The sequence below is a fragment of the Mustela nigripes genome, unplaced genomic scaffold (assembly GCF_022355385.1).
Source record: "Mustela nigripes isolate SB6536 unplaced genomic scaffold, MUSNIG.SB6536 HiC_scaffold_33, whole genome shotgun sequence".
Lineage (NCBI taxonomy): Eukaryota > Metazoa > Chordata > Mammalia > Carnivora > Mustelidae > Mustela > Mustela nigripes.
In genome coordinates, this window is record NW_026739448.1 from 24,952 (window position 1) to 40,661 (window position 15,710).

Here is a 15,710-nt window from a genome sequence, read left to right on the forward strand (position 1 = left end):
AAAAACAAAGCAAACCCAAAATAAAACAGACTCATATTTACAAAGCACAAACTGATGGTTGTCAATTGGGAATATGGGGGGGGGATAAAGTAGGTGAATTGGATTAAAGGTCTGCTTCTCGCCCTTGGAGTCCACTCTGACATGGGCTTGGCCCTTGAAGGAGGAGCTTGTGGCAGCCACAGGTTCCAGGTGTTTTGAGCTCCAGACAGGATGATGGAGGTTGTTTGCAAGAACTCTCTAGGTAAGACGGTCCATGTTAAATGCAACACTGATGGCACCATCGAAGCTGGTCACAACCAACTGGTACCCATTAAAACAAGATCATCCTGAAGAAGTGGGGCAAGATTTTTAAGGACCATGTGTCTCTGGGGGACTGTGAAATCCATGATGGGATGAAGCCAGAGCTTGATTACCAACAGAGCAGAATTCCTCCCCCACTACCCTGCCCCACCCTCCTCTCGCCCCCCTTCTCCTCCCCTCTTCTCCCACCCTCACCCCCACACTGGTATGAATGCCAGTTTTTATTTATTTGTTTTAAAGATTTTATTTATTTGAGAGAGAGAGAGAGCAGAGGTGGGGAGGAGAGGGAGAAGCAGACTCCCTTTGAGCAGGGAGCCTGATGTGGGATCACGATCTGAGCCTAAGGCAGAGGCTTAACCCACTGAGCCACCAAGATGCCTCAGGATGCTAGTTTTTAAAGACTCATGTTAGGGGCACCTGGGTGGCTCAGTGGGTTAAAGCCTCTGCCTTCGGCTCAGGTCACCATTCCAGGGTCCTGGGATCGAGCCCTCTCTGCTCGGTGGAGAGCCTGCTTTCTCTTCTCTCTCTGCCTACTTGTGATCTGTCTGTCAAATAAATAAATGAAATCTTAAAAACAAACAAACAAACAAACAAAAACCTCATGTTAATAAAATCTTTGAAGTTGCAAAAAAAAAAAAAAATTGTTCCTGGAGTATTGACCTGCCATAGCCGTCTGAACCCACCCTAAAGTCCTGGGTGGGTGGACAGCTCCCGCAGCACCTCCAACCAAGCTATCCACCCAAGGATGGCAAAAGGCAGCAAGGGTCTGAGGGCAGCTGGCCAGAAGCTGTAGGAATCCCCTGCCCAAGTTTGGACCCCCTCCTCCACAACCCTAACCCTTCTCCATTGCCCCTGTGATTCCAGCCAGAGCTGATATTTCTAATTAGAGGATGTCTTCATAGCGTGTAACCCCTGAAAGGGGTCTTGGTCATTTGGAAGAGGACACAGTGTCCCCTCTGGCTAGGGGAATGTCAAAAAGGAATAATTTGGTTTGTTTTATGTTGTTTTGGGTTTTATTTATTTATTTGTTTTTTATAAAGTATAAAAATACATTTTTATAAAATACAAAATATAAACATTATATAATATATATTTATAAATAATTTTATATTATTTATTTATCTTTTATTTTTTTAAAGGTGCTTGCTTGTTTAGTGTAAATAATAGAAAATCTTAGTATCTTTTCTGTAACACAGATTAACACTTTAGTGTCATGTTTTAGATGTACCTACTATAACAAAGCAAAAAAAAATAACTAAGTATTAAAATACATCATGGGGACATAATGTACAGCTGAGAGAATATAGTCACTAATATTGTAACGACTTTTGTGGTGACAGGGGGCAGTTAGACTTACGGTGGTGACCATTTTGTAATGTATATGAATATCGATTCACCATAGCTTATACCTGAAATTAATACAATATTGTATGTCCATTATTCTTTAATAGTTTTTTCAAACAATAAGCTTGGTAATGTTCTGACTCTGATTTTCTGAGAGGTCCATAAATAGCTTTCTATTTATGCCTCCACTGAGGCATAAATAGTATTTCTGAGCTCAGATATGAAGTGAATTGTCTAAATGGCCAGGAAACTGTGTGAGGTGAGAAAGTCAGAGCCTCTGAGTATTGTTTTAAGTATTACTAATCCTGGCCACTCTACTATAAACTGGCTATTTTTTTTTTCATGAAAATATGTTTTTTTCTGAGATTTATTCCTCTAACAAAAAGCAGGCTTTATTTTTTCTCGCATTATTTGATGTTAGCTTCCTTTCACAAATATAAGAACCCTAAGAATGAGATTAGAAATCCAGTGTTAAGCGATTTTGAGGGTGGTCTGTATTCCTGGTAAAACAGTGCAATGTGGGCATTTCCAATCTGGGATGTTAAAAATAGCTTTCCCATCAAAATCCTGGAGCTGATCTAAAATCACATGACATGGCAAGAATTCATCCTCAAAGTAGAGTTGGCTATAATACCACTTTCAGTGGGGAAATCAGTGTGATAGCAAATATGCTAAGTATAGTACTAGTTGTTATTAACATTATCAGTTATCATTTTAGAAACACATATTTCAGTGATGAGCAACTAATGACTTACCTTGCCTTACAACTTGGTCTAAGACATCATCTGAAAGACAAGAAAAAAACATATTTCTTCATTCAGCCAAAATTTAATGAACACCTGCTCTGTGCTGGAGATGTGAATAAGACAAAGTATCTGTCCTTAAAAAATTTACATTCTTGAACAGAAACAGACAATTAATGTACTTTATTTTAGTTAGTGATGAGTCCTATAAGAAAATAAAATAGGGCACTGTTATAAACAAGCGTGGAGTATATAAGAAGGTAGGGATTTCTCTTAGAGATAGGGATTATACACTGAGTAAAGAGAAGAATGAACAAATGAGCTATTCAGTGGTATTGGATCAAAGTTCCTGAAAGAGGAGAATGCAAAGATCCTGAGGCAGAAATTAATTTGTATGTTACAAAAACAGAGCAAAGGCCAATATTACTGCAATGAAGTGTATGAGGCCAAGAGTAGTAGGAGCTGAAATGGTAGAAGCAATATTTTTCCACCTGCTTACCAATTCCTTAATCAGAATTTTAAAAATCCTATTTGTGTGGCTAAACTCTAATATGAAATTAGATCCCCTTCTCTAATTATTATTATTCCTAGATGTTATTTCAAAGACTATTAATACATTTTCTGAATTTTTCTTTGCTAAAAAAGCCTTCAAGAATTTAGAAATAATAAAATAACTATCCATCACAGTTATAGATGTTACGTTTCCTAAAGATGCCAATATAAATGTAGATGGCTGTAGAAATCGGTACAGGTGGGTATAGATGTCCGTGTAGGTATAGGTATAGATATACACAATTTCTTCCAAATACAAGCCCATGCACATTTCTGCCCTGAGTCAGTGCTAACAAAAATCGTTTCTCATCTCTGGTCTAATTCAATTTCCAGATTTGTACATGGGTAGATTAAGGTTCATGAAAGTAAGCAACCAAATTGACCAATGAGATGTTGGCATATTTCCTGCTTTCACTATATCCTGTGATTTTGATGCTGATGGGTTTAAAACATATGCATATTTTGTTTTGTTTTGTTTCTGAAAAGCAGAATTGATATTATGCTGCAGGAAATGGGCAAAAAAAAAAAAAAATGATCAAGGTTTCCAAAAAGTCCCTACTTATGCAAGAATACCTTCCATGTAGCCACATCAAATATGATGCTTGAATCAGTTAGATGCAAATGTGATCTTCTTTAGAAACATTCTTCCTACCAGTGTTCATCATTTGCATGAGCACATGTTAAGGGAGACAAGTCTGCATTGCACTCTCAGGGATTTAAAATGTGTCAATTAGATCAGTTACATGCAATCGCAAAGGGGAGAAATGTTGTCTTTTTTTTTTAGAAAGTACTTATTTTCAGTGTGGCTGAGGGGACCCTGAAATGTGAGGGGAGAACCCGTATCTAGTGTAGGTGGTTGTATACTCCAGATTTCACGTCTCAATTTAGCATATTGTTCTCCACTCCTAAGATTGAATGCTCAGTACATTTTATGTGGTTTCGAAGTAACTTTCTTTCTCCCGCCTGGGGAAGAAGTTGCTCTTGAAAAGGGAAATAAACACATCTTATTGTTGGTGACGAAAAGTGAAGAGCCCTGGAAAAAATACTGTTCTTAGCAACAATTAAAGCTATCATCAAGGGAATTAAATGTTCTAGTGGCAATAGGAATATGGCGCAGTTGGTTGGGTTTATTATAAAAGAAGAGATATTATATCCACTGCTCCTATAATTAGTTCAATGGTAAGAGACAGTATCCTGGGGAGAGATAATAGAGTGTGTATCATAGTTAGAAAAGAAGTTTAGTCAGCAGAGATTCAGATTAAACATAAATATAAAAGAAAAGAAAAGAAAACCACAAGTAATAAGTGATCAAAGTGCCAAGTGGCATAGCTATGTCAGAATTTGAAATGTGAGGAGACCACATCTGAAATTATTGTTAGAGTTTTTGAGAATAAGAGACTGATTGAAACACAATAAACTATGTTATTTATTGGGATGCACGCAAATGTGTATTAAAAGTCAATCTTTGTTCCAAAGGCAGCTTCAACCAAACATAATGGGACTTGGGGTGGGGGTGAAGAGGTAGTGCGGGAAAGAGAGAAGGGAACAGACTGTAGTACCACGACACTCTGTTTGAAACATGTGCTATGTGAGGGTTCCTGAACCCAGTCCCACTGACCTGAAATTTAAAAGCAGGAAAAAAACAAATCTCTGAGAATTCTTTGACTTTGAAGATGAGATCGTAAAATATTTGCTTCTCCTTTTTCAACGTTGTTCATCGTTGCATTAATAAAAGGAAACATCTGCTTAAACTTTCAGCAGGCTGCTTTCTGAAGTCCTGAAAACTCATTCAAACCCAGTATATGATTAATGGATTTTACAAATTCTGCATGGGGATGGTTAGAAGAAGAGGAGAAAGGGGTCTGTTCATTCATTCATTCATTCTTTTTTTTTTTCAGCAATATAATAAATCATCTTAAAGGAAATCTGCCAAGAAAGTAGTTTGACCCCATTTGAAAAGAGGGCAACCCAGAATGAACCGCTTATTCAGGATTTATAGTTGCCCTTAGAAACTCAGCAACCATAGGGCCTTGAACCAGAGGTATAGAGGTTAACACGTTAAACCAAGGATCAAAACTGAGGCACATGGACTTCTAAGCTACTATCTGATACTCTGTCTGTTCCTGTTACTCCTCTTTTTTGAAGACAAAAACCAAAAATCAATTCCTCTAGCCTCTCAGCTTCTACAACTTTCCTTCCACAGTACCTTGACTTGGGACAATATAAATTAGAAGTGAATAGAGGGAGGAAAAACTCCCTTGTCTTTATTCCATGGGGCCATTGCTTTTAAAATATAAGTAAGATCGAACTTTAATTTATAGCTGAGAGTTCTCCAAGGTTTAGTTTCTCCTCTCTTACCTGTATTTTCCTCTCTCATTATAGATTGATGATGGCGAGCAACAGAGCTTTGCTAGGTATGGGTACAAAAAATAGGCAGTAGGAAATAGGAGGTTTTTGCCCAGCCGGAGCTGGGAGGGAAGGGGAAGCTCTGGTTTTAGAAACAATGAGAGGAAAGAAAGTAGTAAGATGTGCCTGTTCCCACCCCTACCCCAAACAAGCCTCATTTATAGTCACTTTGGGTGTGTAGGTCATTTAAAATGTGTGTGTGTGTGTATCTGTGCCTCTCTCTCTCTCTGTCTTTCTGTTCTTCTTTCTCTCTTTTAAGAAGGAAAGTAAATGTCCACACACTGGTTGATGACATATTGGCTTGGAAGATGGCCAAAGATAGATATATTTATCAAGCACAGCTGCTTCCATGTTTTAAAAGTTGGTCTCTGGAGCTACAGCAAATATCATGTGTGATTTTACTATACAAGAAAATGAGAGGAAGTAAGCGTTATCAACCTTTGCATGCCAAATGCCATTTGTAAACATTTATAACTAGAAAGGATCTCAAGGATCAGACTGGTGTCCTCAGAATCACCTGGAAATCTTTAAAAAATTAGCATATCTCAGCCCCTTCTCTCAAAATTCTGATCAAGCAATTGCTTTGAGGTACAGAATTGTGTATTTGTTTAAAAAGGAAAAAAAAAAAGTCTTGGGTAAGTCTCAAGCACACTCAAAATTGGGAACTTCTGACAATGCAGCTTTTTCACAGTTGGCGAATGGTTTTAGTTGTCTGTCGCTACATAACAGATTACCCAAACTTAGGTGCTTAGCACAGTGTACATTTCAGATCTCACAGTCTGGTGGACTAGTCTAGGCACAGCTCAACCCGTTCTTTTTCTCATCTTCTCACAAGATTGCACTCAACATATGGACAGGGCTGTGTTCCTTTCTGGAACTCAGAATCCTTGCCCAAGCTCTTAGGATCTGGGGCCGAATTCCTTGTGACTGTAGGATGGAGGTTCCCATTGGTGACTAGCTATCCTGAGGGCCCTCTCCTCCTACTTGACACTACAGTTCCTCCCCAAATGGTCCTTTTACAAGTCTACTGTAAACCCCCTCATCCCTAAACCACCTTACAATGTGGAACCTTATTCCTTTAAGCCAGTAGGAGAAGCTCTTGCTACCAGCTGCTAAGATACTGTCTTATGTAAGCCCAGAGTGGCTGTTCCACTACCTTTGTCATTTTCTGTTGGCTGGAGGTAAGCCTCAGATCCTGCCCACACACTCAAGGGGAGTGTGTTATGTAAAGATTTGACTCACTGGGGTCCCCTTCAAAGTTTAGCCACCACAGGGTATGCCAAAGAGCTCAACTGATCACTTGAGTTTGTATAACTATTTGGCAGAATGTTAGTCTTATTAGTCTGGGTGATCTTCTGATAAATAATTAATTACATTTTACATTTTTAAAATAGAGTATTCATGGTTAAATGATGGTATGGGGGCATGTGTTTCCACTTTCTTACTGAGCTTGTCATAGAATGTGAAAACCAGTTTATGAGTTTGCTCATTTTCCTCGTATCCTGTAGGTTTAGAATTTGTGTAAAAATACTAATAGTTAATTTAAAAAGAACCTTTGGCCCTAACATTCAGTGGTGGTTTGAAACATGCCAATTTCTGCTAAAGTGTGATTTTCATGGCACTTGGAACCACTTTTTGAGTAGTCTGCAGTTGTAACTGGAATCATTCATGTGGCAAACATTTTGGCCTAAGGAAAGTTAAGTATTTGGCAAAAACCACAGCTGACAATGTGCGTTGAAGCTGTTTTCCCATTCTTAGCACTTTTATCACTACTTAAATATTTCTGCAGTGAGCATTACATAAATATATGAAGAACCTCAGGAAAAAGCTGGTCATTTTAACTGACCTCTAGCTAAGAGAACGTGTACGAGTCTGAAATTTAGTGGATCCCCATCTGTTTCTAAATCTCTAAAGTCTGAAATTCGCAGTTGAGAAATTCTTTCCAATGTCTTATTTTTTTTTTTCTGTTCAATTTAAAGTTTCCATCTTGATACACCAGTAACAACTGTGGGCGTATGTTGAATGTGTTTGGGGAGATACCAGTTTTTCTTTTGCATTATTAGTTCATTTAAATACAGATGCTATGGTTATAATTACTTGTAATACTCCTGTTGGCACAGAACACTTCCTTAAGCCAGTTCACCTAATTTGATTAAGAAATTACTTTTGAGACATTGCAAACACTCAGGTATACCAATGCAATATCATCAGATTTATTTCATATCCCTCTTTTGGAAAGAAATATAATTTTGTACTTACAGCTGATTCCTCATTATTCCAATCATAATCTGCTCTCCTTAACCATGTAAAGACAACCAGGCTAGAGGTAATTAGAGTCCTGCAGCATGTGTGTATCCTTACCATGTATGTTTCTATACCTCCACTCCATATAGCTATAAAGGTCTATAATATTATTTTGTTCTTCTATTGCATAAATTTTACAGATGTACTTTTTCAACTTGCTTTTTGTGCCCGATGTTATATTGTGAAATTTTGCATAGTGATTCATGAGGAGCTAGTTCATTTATTTTGACTATTGTAGTGTTTTGTTATATAAGAGTACTATGAATTATTTACCCATTTTTAATTGAAGGACTTCTAATTATTTACCATTACTCATGGTTAGGAAAAATGTTTCAGTGAACACCCCTGTAAATGTCTCACTGTGCTTATATGGGGGTGTTTCTCCAGGAAAATTCTGTTTAAACTTTTTGTACTGTAATTCACAGAAGGAAATACATTTTATCTTGGGACTCATGACCTGCACACAAGCACACAAACCTATGTATTGAAAGATACTTACCTTTATCTTTTCTATATTCACATGCATATACACATGTGCACATACACACAGATATATGTATATGATGAATAAAATTTACTCTGGCATTTTGAGTTCTGTTCTAATAAACTAAAGTGGATAAAAACCTACTAAATTGAACTGGAAATCTTTTAATGGGTTATAATCAGCACTTTTAAAAATGATGCCATAGGTTATATATCTAATACCAGAACCTCTACGAAAAATAGGCATTTTCAACTTCTTCATATTGCTAAATTGCTTTGTAGAGAGTTTGAGAAAATTTACACTATCACAGGTGGTATAAATAAGTTTCTATTTCTCTTTATTCTCTGTTTTCTTTTTAGTTCTTTACATCTTGTAGGGTTTTGTTTGTTTGTTTGTTTGTTTTTTGGACTGAGGTATATGTGACAAATAAAAAAATATATATATATTTTAAAATCTACAACTTGATATTTTAATGTATAAATACATTGTAAAATGATCATTATGATCAAACAAACTAACATATACATCACCTCACTGTTACCTTTTTTTTTTTTTTTCATTTCTTTATTTTCCAATTTTGAGAACGAACACTTTAGATCTACCTTCTTGGAAAATTTCAAGTATACACTACAGAATTGTTAACTATATCATCATGTAGTAGATTAAATCTCCACAACTTACTTATTTTGCATAACTGAAACTTTGCACCCTTGAACCAACATCTTTTCATTTTCCCACTAGTCCCACTAGTCCCTGCAAACCACCATTCTACTCTGTGTTTCTAGGAGTTTGACTATTTTAGATTCCACATCCCAGTGAGATCATGTACTATTTTGTCTTTCTGTGAATGGCTTATTTCAGTTTTCTCAAATTCCTTGTCCAGATTTGGAAACATGATCAGGGATCTGGAGATTATCTGAAAGAATCATAGTAAGGTTTGGTAAGACTCATTGCACTGAAATGGTACAGAAAATTTATAACATTATAGGAAATAGAATGTGAGATTACTTACCTATGGGAAGCCACTATTTCTCTAGATGTGCCTCCTACTCATTACATAAAAGAAGATGAAATCTGGGTTCCTCCAAACCTGTGGCTCCTTTACTTTGCATAAGTTACAGATAGCACCAGTTTTTCCCCAAGAGTAAAAAAGGGGAAGTTTCAGGAATCTACATTAATTCTCTTATACCCTTGATCTCTTGAATATATTTTACATGATGGAACCATTATTACGTCAAATTGAAAGCACCCTACCAGAAGTCATAAGGTGACTAGGGGTCAGGGGGTGAAGAGGATGTTACTTCCTACTTAGTGGACTTCTGTTTATTCAAGTTTCCTATATATTCTTTAGTCAGTTTGGGCATTTAATATTGTTCTTAAAAATTTCTTTTAATAGTGTTTTCTAATATTTTGTCATAAAATTATCCATGATACTCTACTAAATTTTTAAATATCAGTTTTATTTCTGATGATAGCCTGTTTTCAGCTATGATTTTAATGTTGTTTCTGTCAATTATTTCAAGTGTTTCCTTCCTGTTATTTCTTTTTTCTGGAATCAGCTTTATTTTTGCTGAAAATTTTTGTGATCCCTCTGCCAATGTTGCTGTTCTGGTTAATTTCTGCATTGATTCCAATCTTTTCTTTCCAATTTGTTTTCACATTCTCCTCCTTTGAAAAAATCTAATTTCTTTAGTTAAATACAAAGACCACTATGGTGCTACATTTCTTCTTTTATAATACGTGCATTTAAAGCTTAAATTGTCATGAAAGACAGTGTGGTCATCGCACCCCTTAAGAATTTAAAGAATCCAGTATGCGCTGCCATTCGGTTCCAAATATTTCATGATACCAAGTATAATCTCCCGTGTTCTCACAAGAATAACTTGTTTGAGTGAAGTGTTCTCTAAATGTCCATTGGTTAAGTTTATTCATTAGATTCAAATATTTTCTAAACTTGATGTTTTGTTCGGACAACATCATCAAGAGGATTGGAACTAGTTACAGTTTTGCTGAGAATCTGTTTCCTTTATTATTTATTTTTCCTAATTTTCACAATCATCTTAAAGTTTTTTCTGTAAGTGACTATGTGAGGTATGTTAAAATCTTCCACTATGATTATGGAATTGTCTATTTCTCTTTTTAGCTCTGTCATCTTTGTCTTTACATATTTGGGACTGCGTTACTGTTACGGATGCATTCAGGTTTAGAAATGGCATAACTGACAGTTGTGTGACTTCAGGCTTTATAGAGGTTCTCTCTGCTGCTAGAGCATTTCACCTGCCTCTTTTCAGTCATGCATCATCTTGTTTAGCTCATACTCCCAGCTAAATTTCCTTTTTCATTTCTCACATCTGGCAGTGCATCCTCCACTTATTTTTCCTTCAGAGCTGTGTACCTGTTGTTGCTCTCTCTCTTAGATTCATATTCAGTATTTCTGTTTTGTAACGGGAAGTGGATCTAGGTTAGTTCAATCTGTGATGTGGCCAGAATCAGAAATTCAAACGTTAATTACTTACCCAGAGGAAGGGCTTCTATTCGAGCAAAATAAATGTTATCTAAGTGACCCTTATTCCAAACAGAACAAGACAAAATAAATTCCCGATTGCAACTTATTTTTAGGATTTACTGCATTATTTCAGAACTTGCACCTTATTGTTACTACCACTCTAACAATATCACTATTACTCTTTCTTTTAATAATGGTAATAATAATAGCTAATTGCTAATATTTATGCAATGCATACTCTCTCCTAGCTACTTTTTGAACTGCTTTGTGTGCATTAACTCATTCTTTCATTCTCAAATACTATGAAGTAAATGATTATCATTCTTATTTCACAAAGAAACCAAAGAATACAGGCTAAATAACTTGCCTGAGATTACTTAATTGTTAAAGAACAGAAGCAGAGTCAGAACCCCAGTGGTTTGGCTCCAAAGCCTTGATTCTGCATTTAGACTCAAGCCAGAAAGGTACCTTCCCTAGGCTCCACCCTTTAAAAAAATCTAAACAGGATTTCTCCAGACACTTCCTTTTTTTTTTAGCCAGGGACTTCATATGCTTAAGGGGAGGATCCCACATATAGTCCCCAGCCATCTCTTAGATCAGGCCTTACTGTTTGTTGAGATCTGGAATTCCTACTCAAACTCTTTTTTAATATCTATATGGGTCTCTTCCCTCGGTGCACCCTCCTAAGAGCAGATATCATTACTGCAGTGGGCACCTATAAGCTCAAGGGTGACTTTGTATAAGGTATATGGTTGGACCTTGGACATGTTGGCTGAAATGTCAACACATATGCAGGTGAAGTCCCTCCTATAAAGCTAGACTTAACAGGTGTAGGAATATATTCAGGGCTTCAAGGAGAGGGCTGGGCACCAAGATCTGCCTCTTCCTATGCCACCTCAGTCCAGGACAAAATGCCAAGTCATCTGAGAATTCTAAGTTTGAAAATAACCATCAAGGCATTTTAAAGATGACGAAATGGCTTTATTAAAAGTTTGCTAGCTTTATTCTTAACTCTGAAGTATTTTTTTAAGATATTATTTATTCATTTGAGGGAGAGAGAGAGCATGAGCTGGGAGAGCAGCAGGCAGAGGGAGAGGGAGAAGCAGACTCCCTGCTGAGCAGAGAGCCCCATGCTGGGCTTGATCCCAGGGCCCCGGGATCCTGACCTGAACTGAAGGCAGATGCTGAATGGATTGAACCACACAATTGTCCCCTCTTAACTCTGAAATATTTCATCATTTGGATGTAAGCCTCTGTTTACTGATTGACTAAGAGGCTCATTGAGACTGTGTAGCTCACATGCTGTCTGTGGGGGACTTGCTTCCAATATGGATGCTTCATTATTCCTTCCTTCAGCCAGATCAAAGTTAACAATAGAATGACACTATAATCCAGCAATTGTACTACTACTACTACTACTACTACTACTACTACTACTACTACTATTTTCCCAAAGAACACAGAAATACTAATTCAAAGGGGTACCTGCACCCTGATGTTTATAGTGGCACTATCTGTAATAGTTAAATTATGGAAACAGCATAAGTGTTCATCAACTGCATAAAGAGGTGAGATATCTATCTATCTATCTATCTATCTAATAACTTGAACATAAAAGAGATTTACAGCCATTTACAAGGATGCTGCTGGAGCTAGAGTGCATTATGCCAAGTGAAATAAGTCAGAGAAAGGGAAATACCATATGATTTCACTCGTATGTGGAATTTAAGAAACAGAACTAATAAGCAGAGGGAGAAAAGAGAGAGAGAGGCAAACCAAGAAACAGACCCTTTACTGTAGAGAACAAACTGATGGTAACCAGCAGAGAGGTGGGGTGGGGGATGAGAGAGGTAGGGAGGTTTATGGACTTGTTAGCGACTTGTTAGGGACTTCTCCTTGTTATGATGAGCAATGGGGCTTGTACTGAAGTCTTGAATCACGACATTGTACACCTGTAAGTAATATTGGACTGTATGTTAACTAACTGGAATTTAAATACCAACTTAAATAAATACAAGGCATGGTAATGTGGATTCCTTTCTTTACTGCTCTGCGAGAATGCTCTAGTTTCTTTATATTTGGGATTTGGGGTTGGGTTGTATGTGACAAGGTGGGGGCAGCGTTGACAAATATGTCATCTGGTTGTTGCCTAATAGAGTATACCGGTAGGCATTTCAAAAATGTTGTGGATAACTGAAAAATAATAGCTAGCATTAATTTAGAATTTGTCATGTCAGAAGTAGTGTTTTTTGCTTTCTGTAGGTTATCTCACTTAATACTAAAACAAGCCTTTTAGTTAAATGCCACTATTATACCCTTTTACAGATAAGGAGATAAATCAGAGAGCAAGTATCTGAAGGCAATAAAGTCAGTGATTGACAGCCTGGATTTGACCTAAGGTCATATGACTTTATAATGAGTGCAGATTATTATAATGTTATTTTGCCTTCCTGAGAATGAATGGGTGAAAAAAATAGCCATGATTTTCCTTAAAGTCAAACTTATCTTGAAAACTTAGCTGGGATAGTTGGATGAGACTATGCTCCACTCATCTTACTGAATGCGTTTTTAGGCAGGTTGGACTTGAACATCTGCCTAGAGTACCACAATCATGTTTAAACTTGGATTTTGTTTCAAAATTTATTAGAAAATAGACTGTGGGAATGAATGAAAGATATACACTGGTATCATATTTTTTTGAAATAAATGTATTAACACATTATTAAGTTATATGAATTGTGATTATTTATCATGCTTCTGATTGAAGGCACCAGCTACAATATTATCGTTATAAAAATAATAACTCAGCTCTTGATTGTATGTTTATGTCAAAAGCCCCATTGAGATTTGGAATGCTGATGACCCAAATTCAATAAAAGAAGGCTTTATTCATTTATATTCAGTAAAATAGTATTAGAAGATGATACATTCCCTCCTCCTTATGGTTAGCAATTTGGGTCTCATGATCCTCTATTAAATTTATTATTTGTTGGGATATAATTTGCAAAGATTCTGTGTTTAGCATTAGTGTCTCTGTTTCAGCTTTTATTATAAATTATGGGTTCACGCTCAGATGGTGAAAATATACACTTCTGGAAATAATCACAGTAAATGGGTACATACACAGCAACTGCCAAGTTTGAAAAGGGGCTGGTCCAATGGGCGGGAGATGATAGTGTTTATTGACACCAGGGCTTGAACTTTTGCGGAGTGTCGGTGTCAGGAATCAAGAGGTCATCACTGCATCCTTACTCTCCTTAACTCTTGCTCATGTGTTATATTCTACACGATGAACGGCAGCATGTGGCAAAATGCATGATTGGAGCCAGGAAATTTGGCCCCTGGTTAGAATGGATCCCTAAGACAGACCTAGTGCTGAATGGAAGAATAGTAAGAGTTCTCATTATTTGAGTCACATGTGAACAGTATGCTGTAGTCTTAAATGTGGATATTGTATTTTATTTTTTAATGTTTCTTTATTTAAGAGAAAGAGAGAGAGAGCAAGCAAGCAAGCAGGGAGGGGTAAAAGGAGAGAGAGGGAGGGAATGGTCAAGCAGACTCCACACCCAGCGCCCAGTGTGAGCTCATTCTTAGTACCCTGAGATTATAACCTGAACCGAAATCAAGAGTCAGCCAACTAACTGACTGGGCCACCCAGGCACCCCTAATTGCCGATATTTTAATTCTCATATTGAGTCTGGATGGTGGGCAGGGGTGAGGGTTAGATGCCATGAACTCTATGTTAAGGTTCCAAAGCCACATGTGCCCACTGTTGGGCATCAAAACCTTGCCCTTCTTAGTATATATGGAACCCATATAAGGAAGTTAGTATTTGTCTTGGTCTAGTGTCTACCGCAACTTTCTTTATTTTGATGAGGTAGTTTAGTTTTCTCAGGAAACATGAGCTCTTTGATTTAGGGATCTGGAAAGGCCACAGTGATAGAGACCTTCTGAGGAAATGTCAACTTACATCCTACTTCCATTTGGAAATTCTGACTTTAACATTGAATGTACCTTAACTGAACTCTTTGCCCTTAATCCAATTGTATTAACATCATAGGTATAATTGGTTACAAGGCTAATGAGAACCTCCTTATATCTCCTAGATAGAACATCACTCTCTTTGAAGATCTTACTCTGTATAGAACATGAGCACTTCAACCATTTAGATACATTTATCCAAGGAAAGTCCAGCTTGGACCAATTGATAGACAACACGTTGAAATTGTAAATATGTGTAAATGGAAAAGAACATGGAGGCTGATGTAAGGCCCGGGTTTTTTTGTTTTGTTTTTTAAGATCTTATTTACTTATTTATTTATTTGTCGGAGAGAGAGAGAGAGAGAGAGAGTGCACAAGCAGGCAGAAGCAGAGAGAGAAGCAGGCTCCCCACTGAGCAAGTATCCCGATGTGAGGTTCAATCCCAGGACTCTAGAATCATGACCTGAGCCGTAGGCAGCAGCTTAACTGACTGAGCCACTCAAGCGTCGCCGGTCTGGATATTAACACTTAGGACGAGCTGTGTAGCCTTGGTCATATCTTGTCACCTCACTGAAACATCAGCTTCTAAATGTTTAAAAATGATGCATTTCAGGCAGACCCTTTAAAATTATCTTGAGGATTATATGAGACGACGCATGGAAAATATTTTTATACTGTTTTCCTGGCAGCTCAGACGGAGCCAAACAGAGCTTGCTAAATGAAAACAAAAACGGGAATTTTTGAAATTCACAAAGGGGGGAGATTATGATTAATTAAAAAGTTAAGTTTCTTTAGAGTGTTTTCCCATCACTCCATTTTCAATACAAGCATCAATTCAACACTGCTCAACTCGCCAGCCTCTCTAGAGGGATCCTGTTTTCCTGGCAGAGGTTTGATAAATTTGGTGACCTAGTGATATGTGGATTATATTTTAACAAAGGGATCAGCAGCTCATCCAAGTACCTTTGACTCTAGAGGGAAATAACACTTTGAGGTGGAAACCTGCAATATACTTGGACATCTGCATAATGACTGAAATTAGCATAGGTTTACATAGTACACTACTCCATTAGAATTTTGATGACTTGGA

General features: G+C 37.2%; 1 protein-coding gene across 1 annotated transcript; it reads left to right on the forward strand.

Moving 5' to 3' along the window:
- Window positions 1-210: 210 nt before the first annotated feature.
- On the forward strand, window positions 211-10,461 carry LOC132008073 (ubiquitin-like protein 5). Its single transcript, XM_059386462.1, is given in 3 exon segments — window positions 211-286; window positions 289-420; window positions 10,277-10,461. Coding segments are annotated over 3 exon segments (393 nt in total).
- The last annotated feature ends 5,249 nt before the right edge of the window (window positions 10,462-15,710 follow it).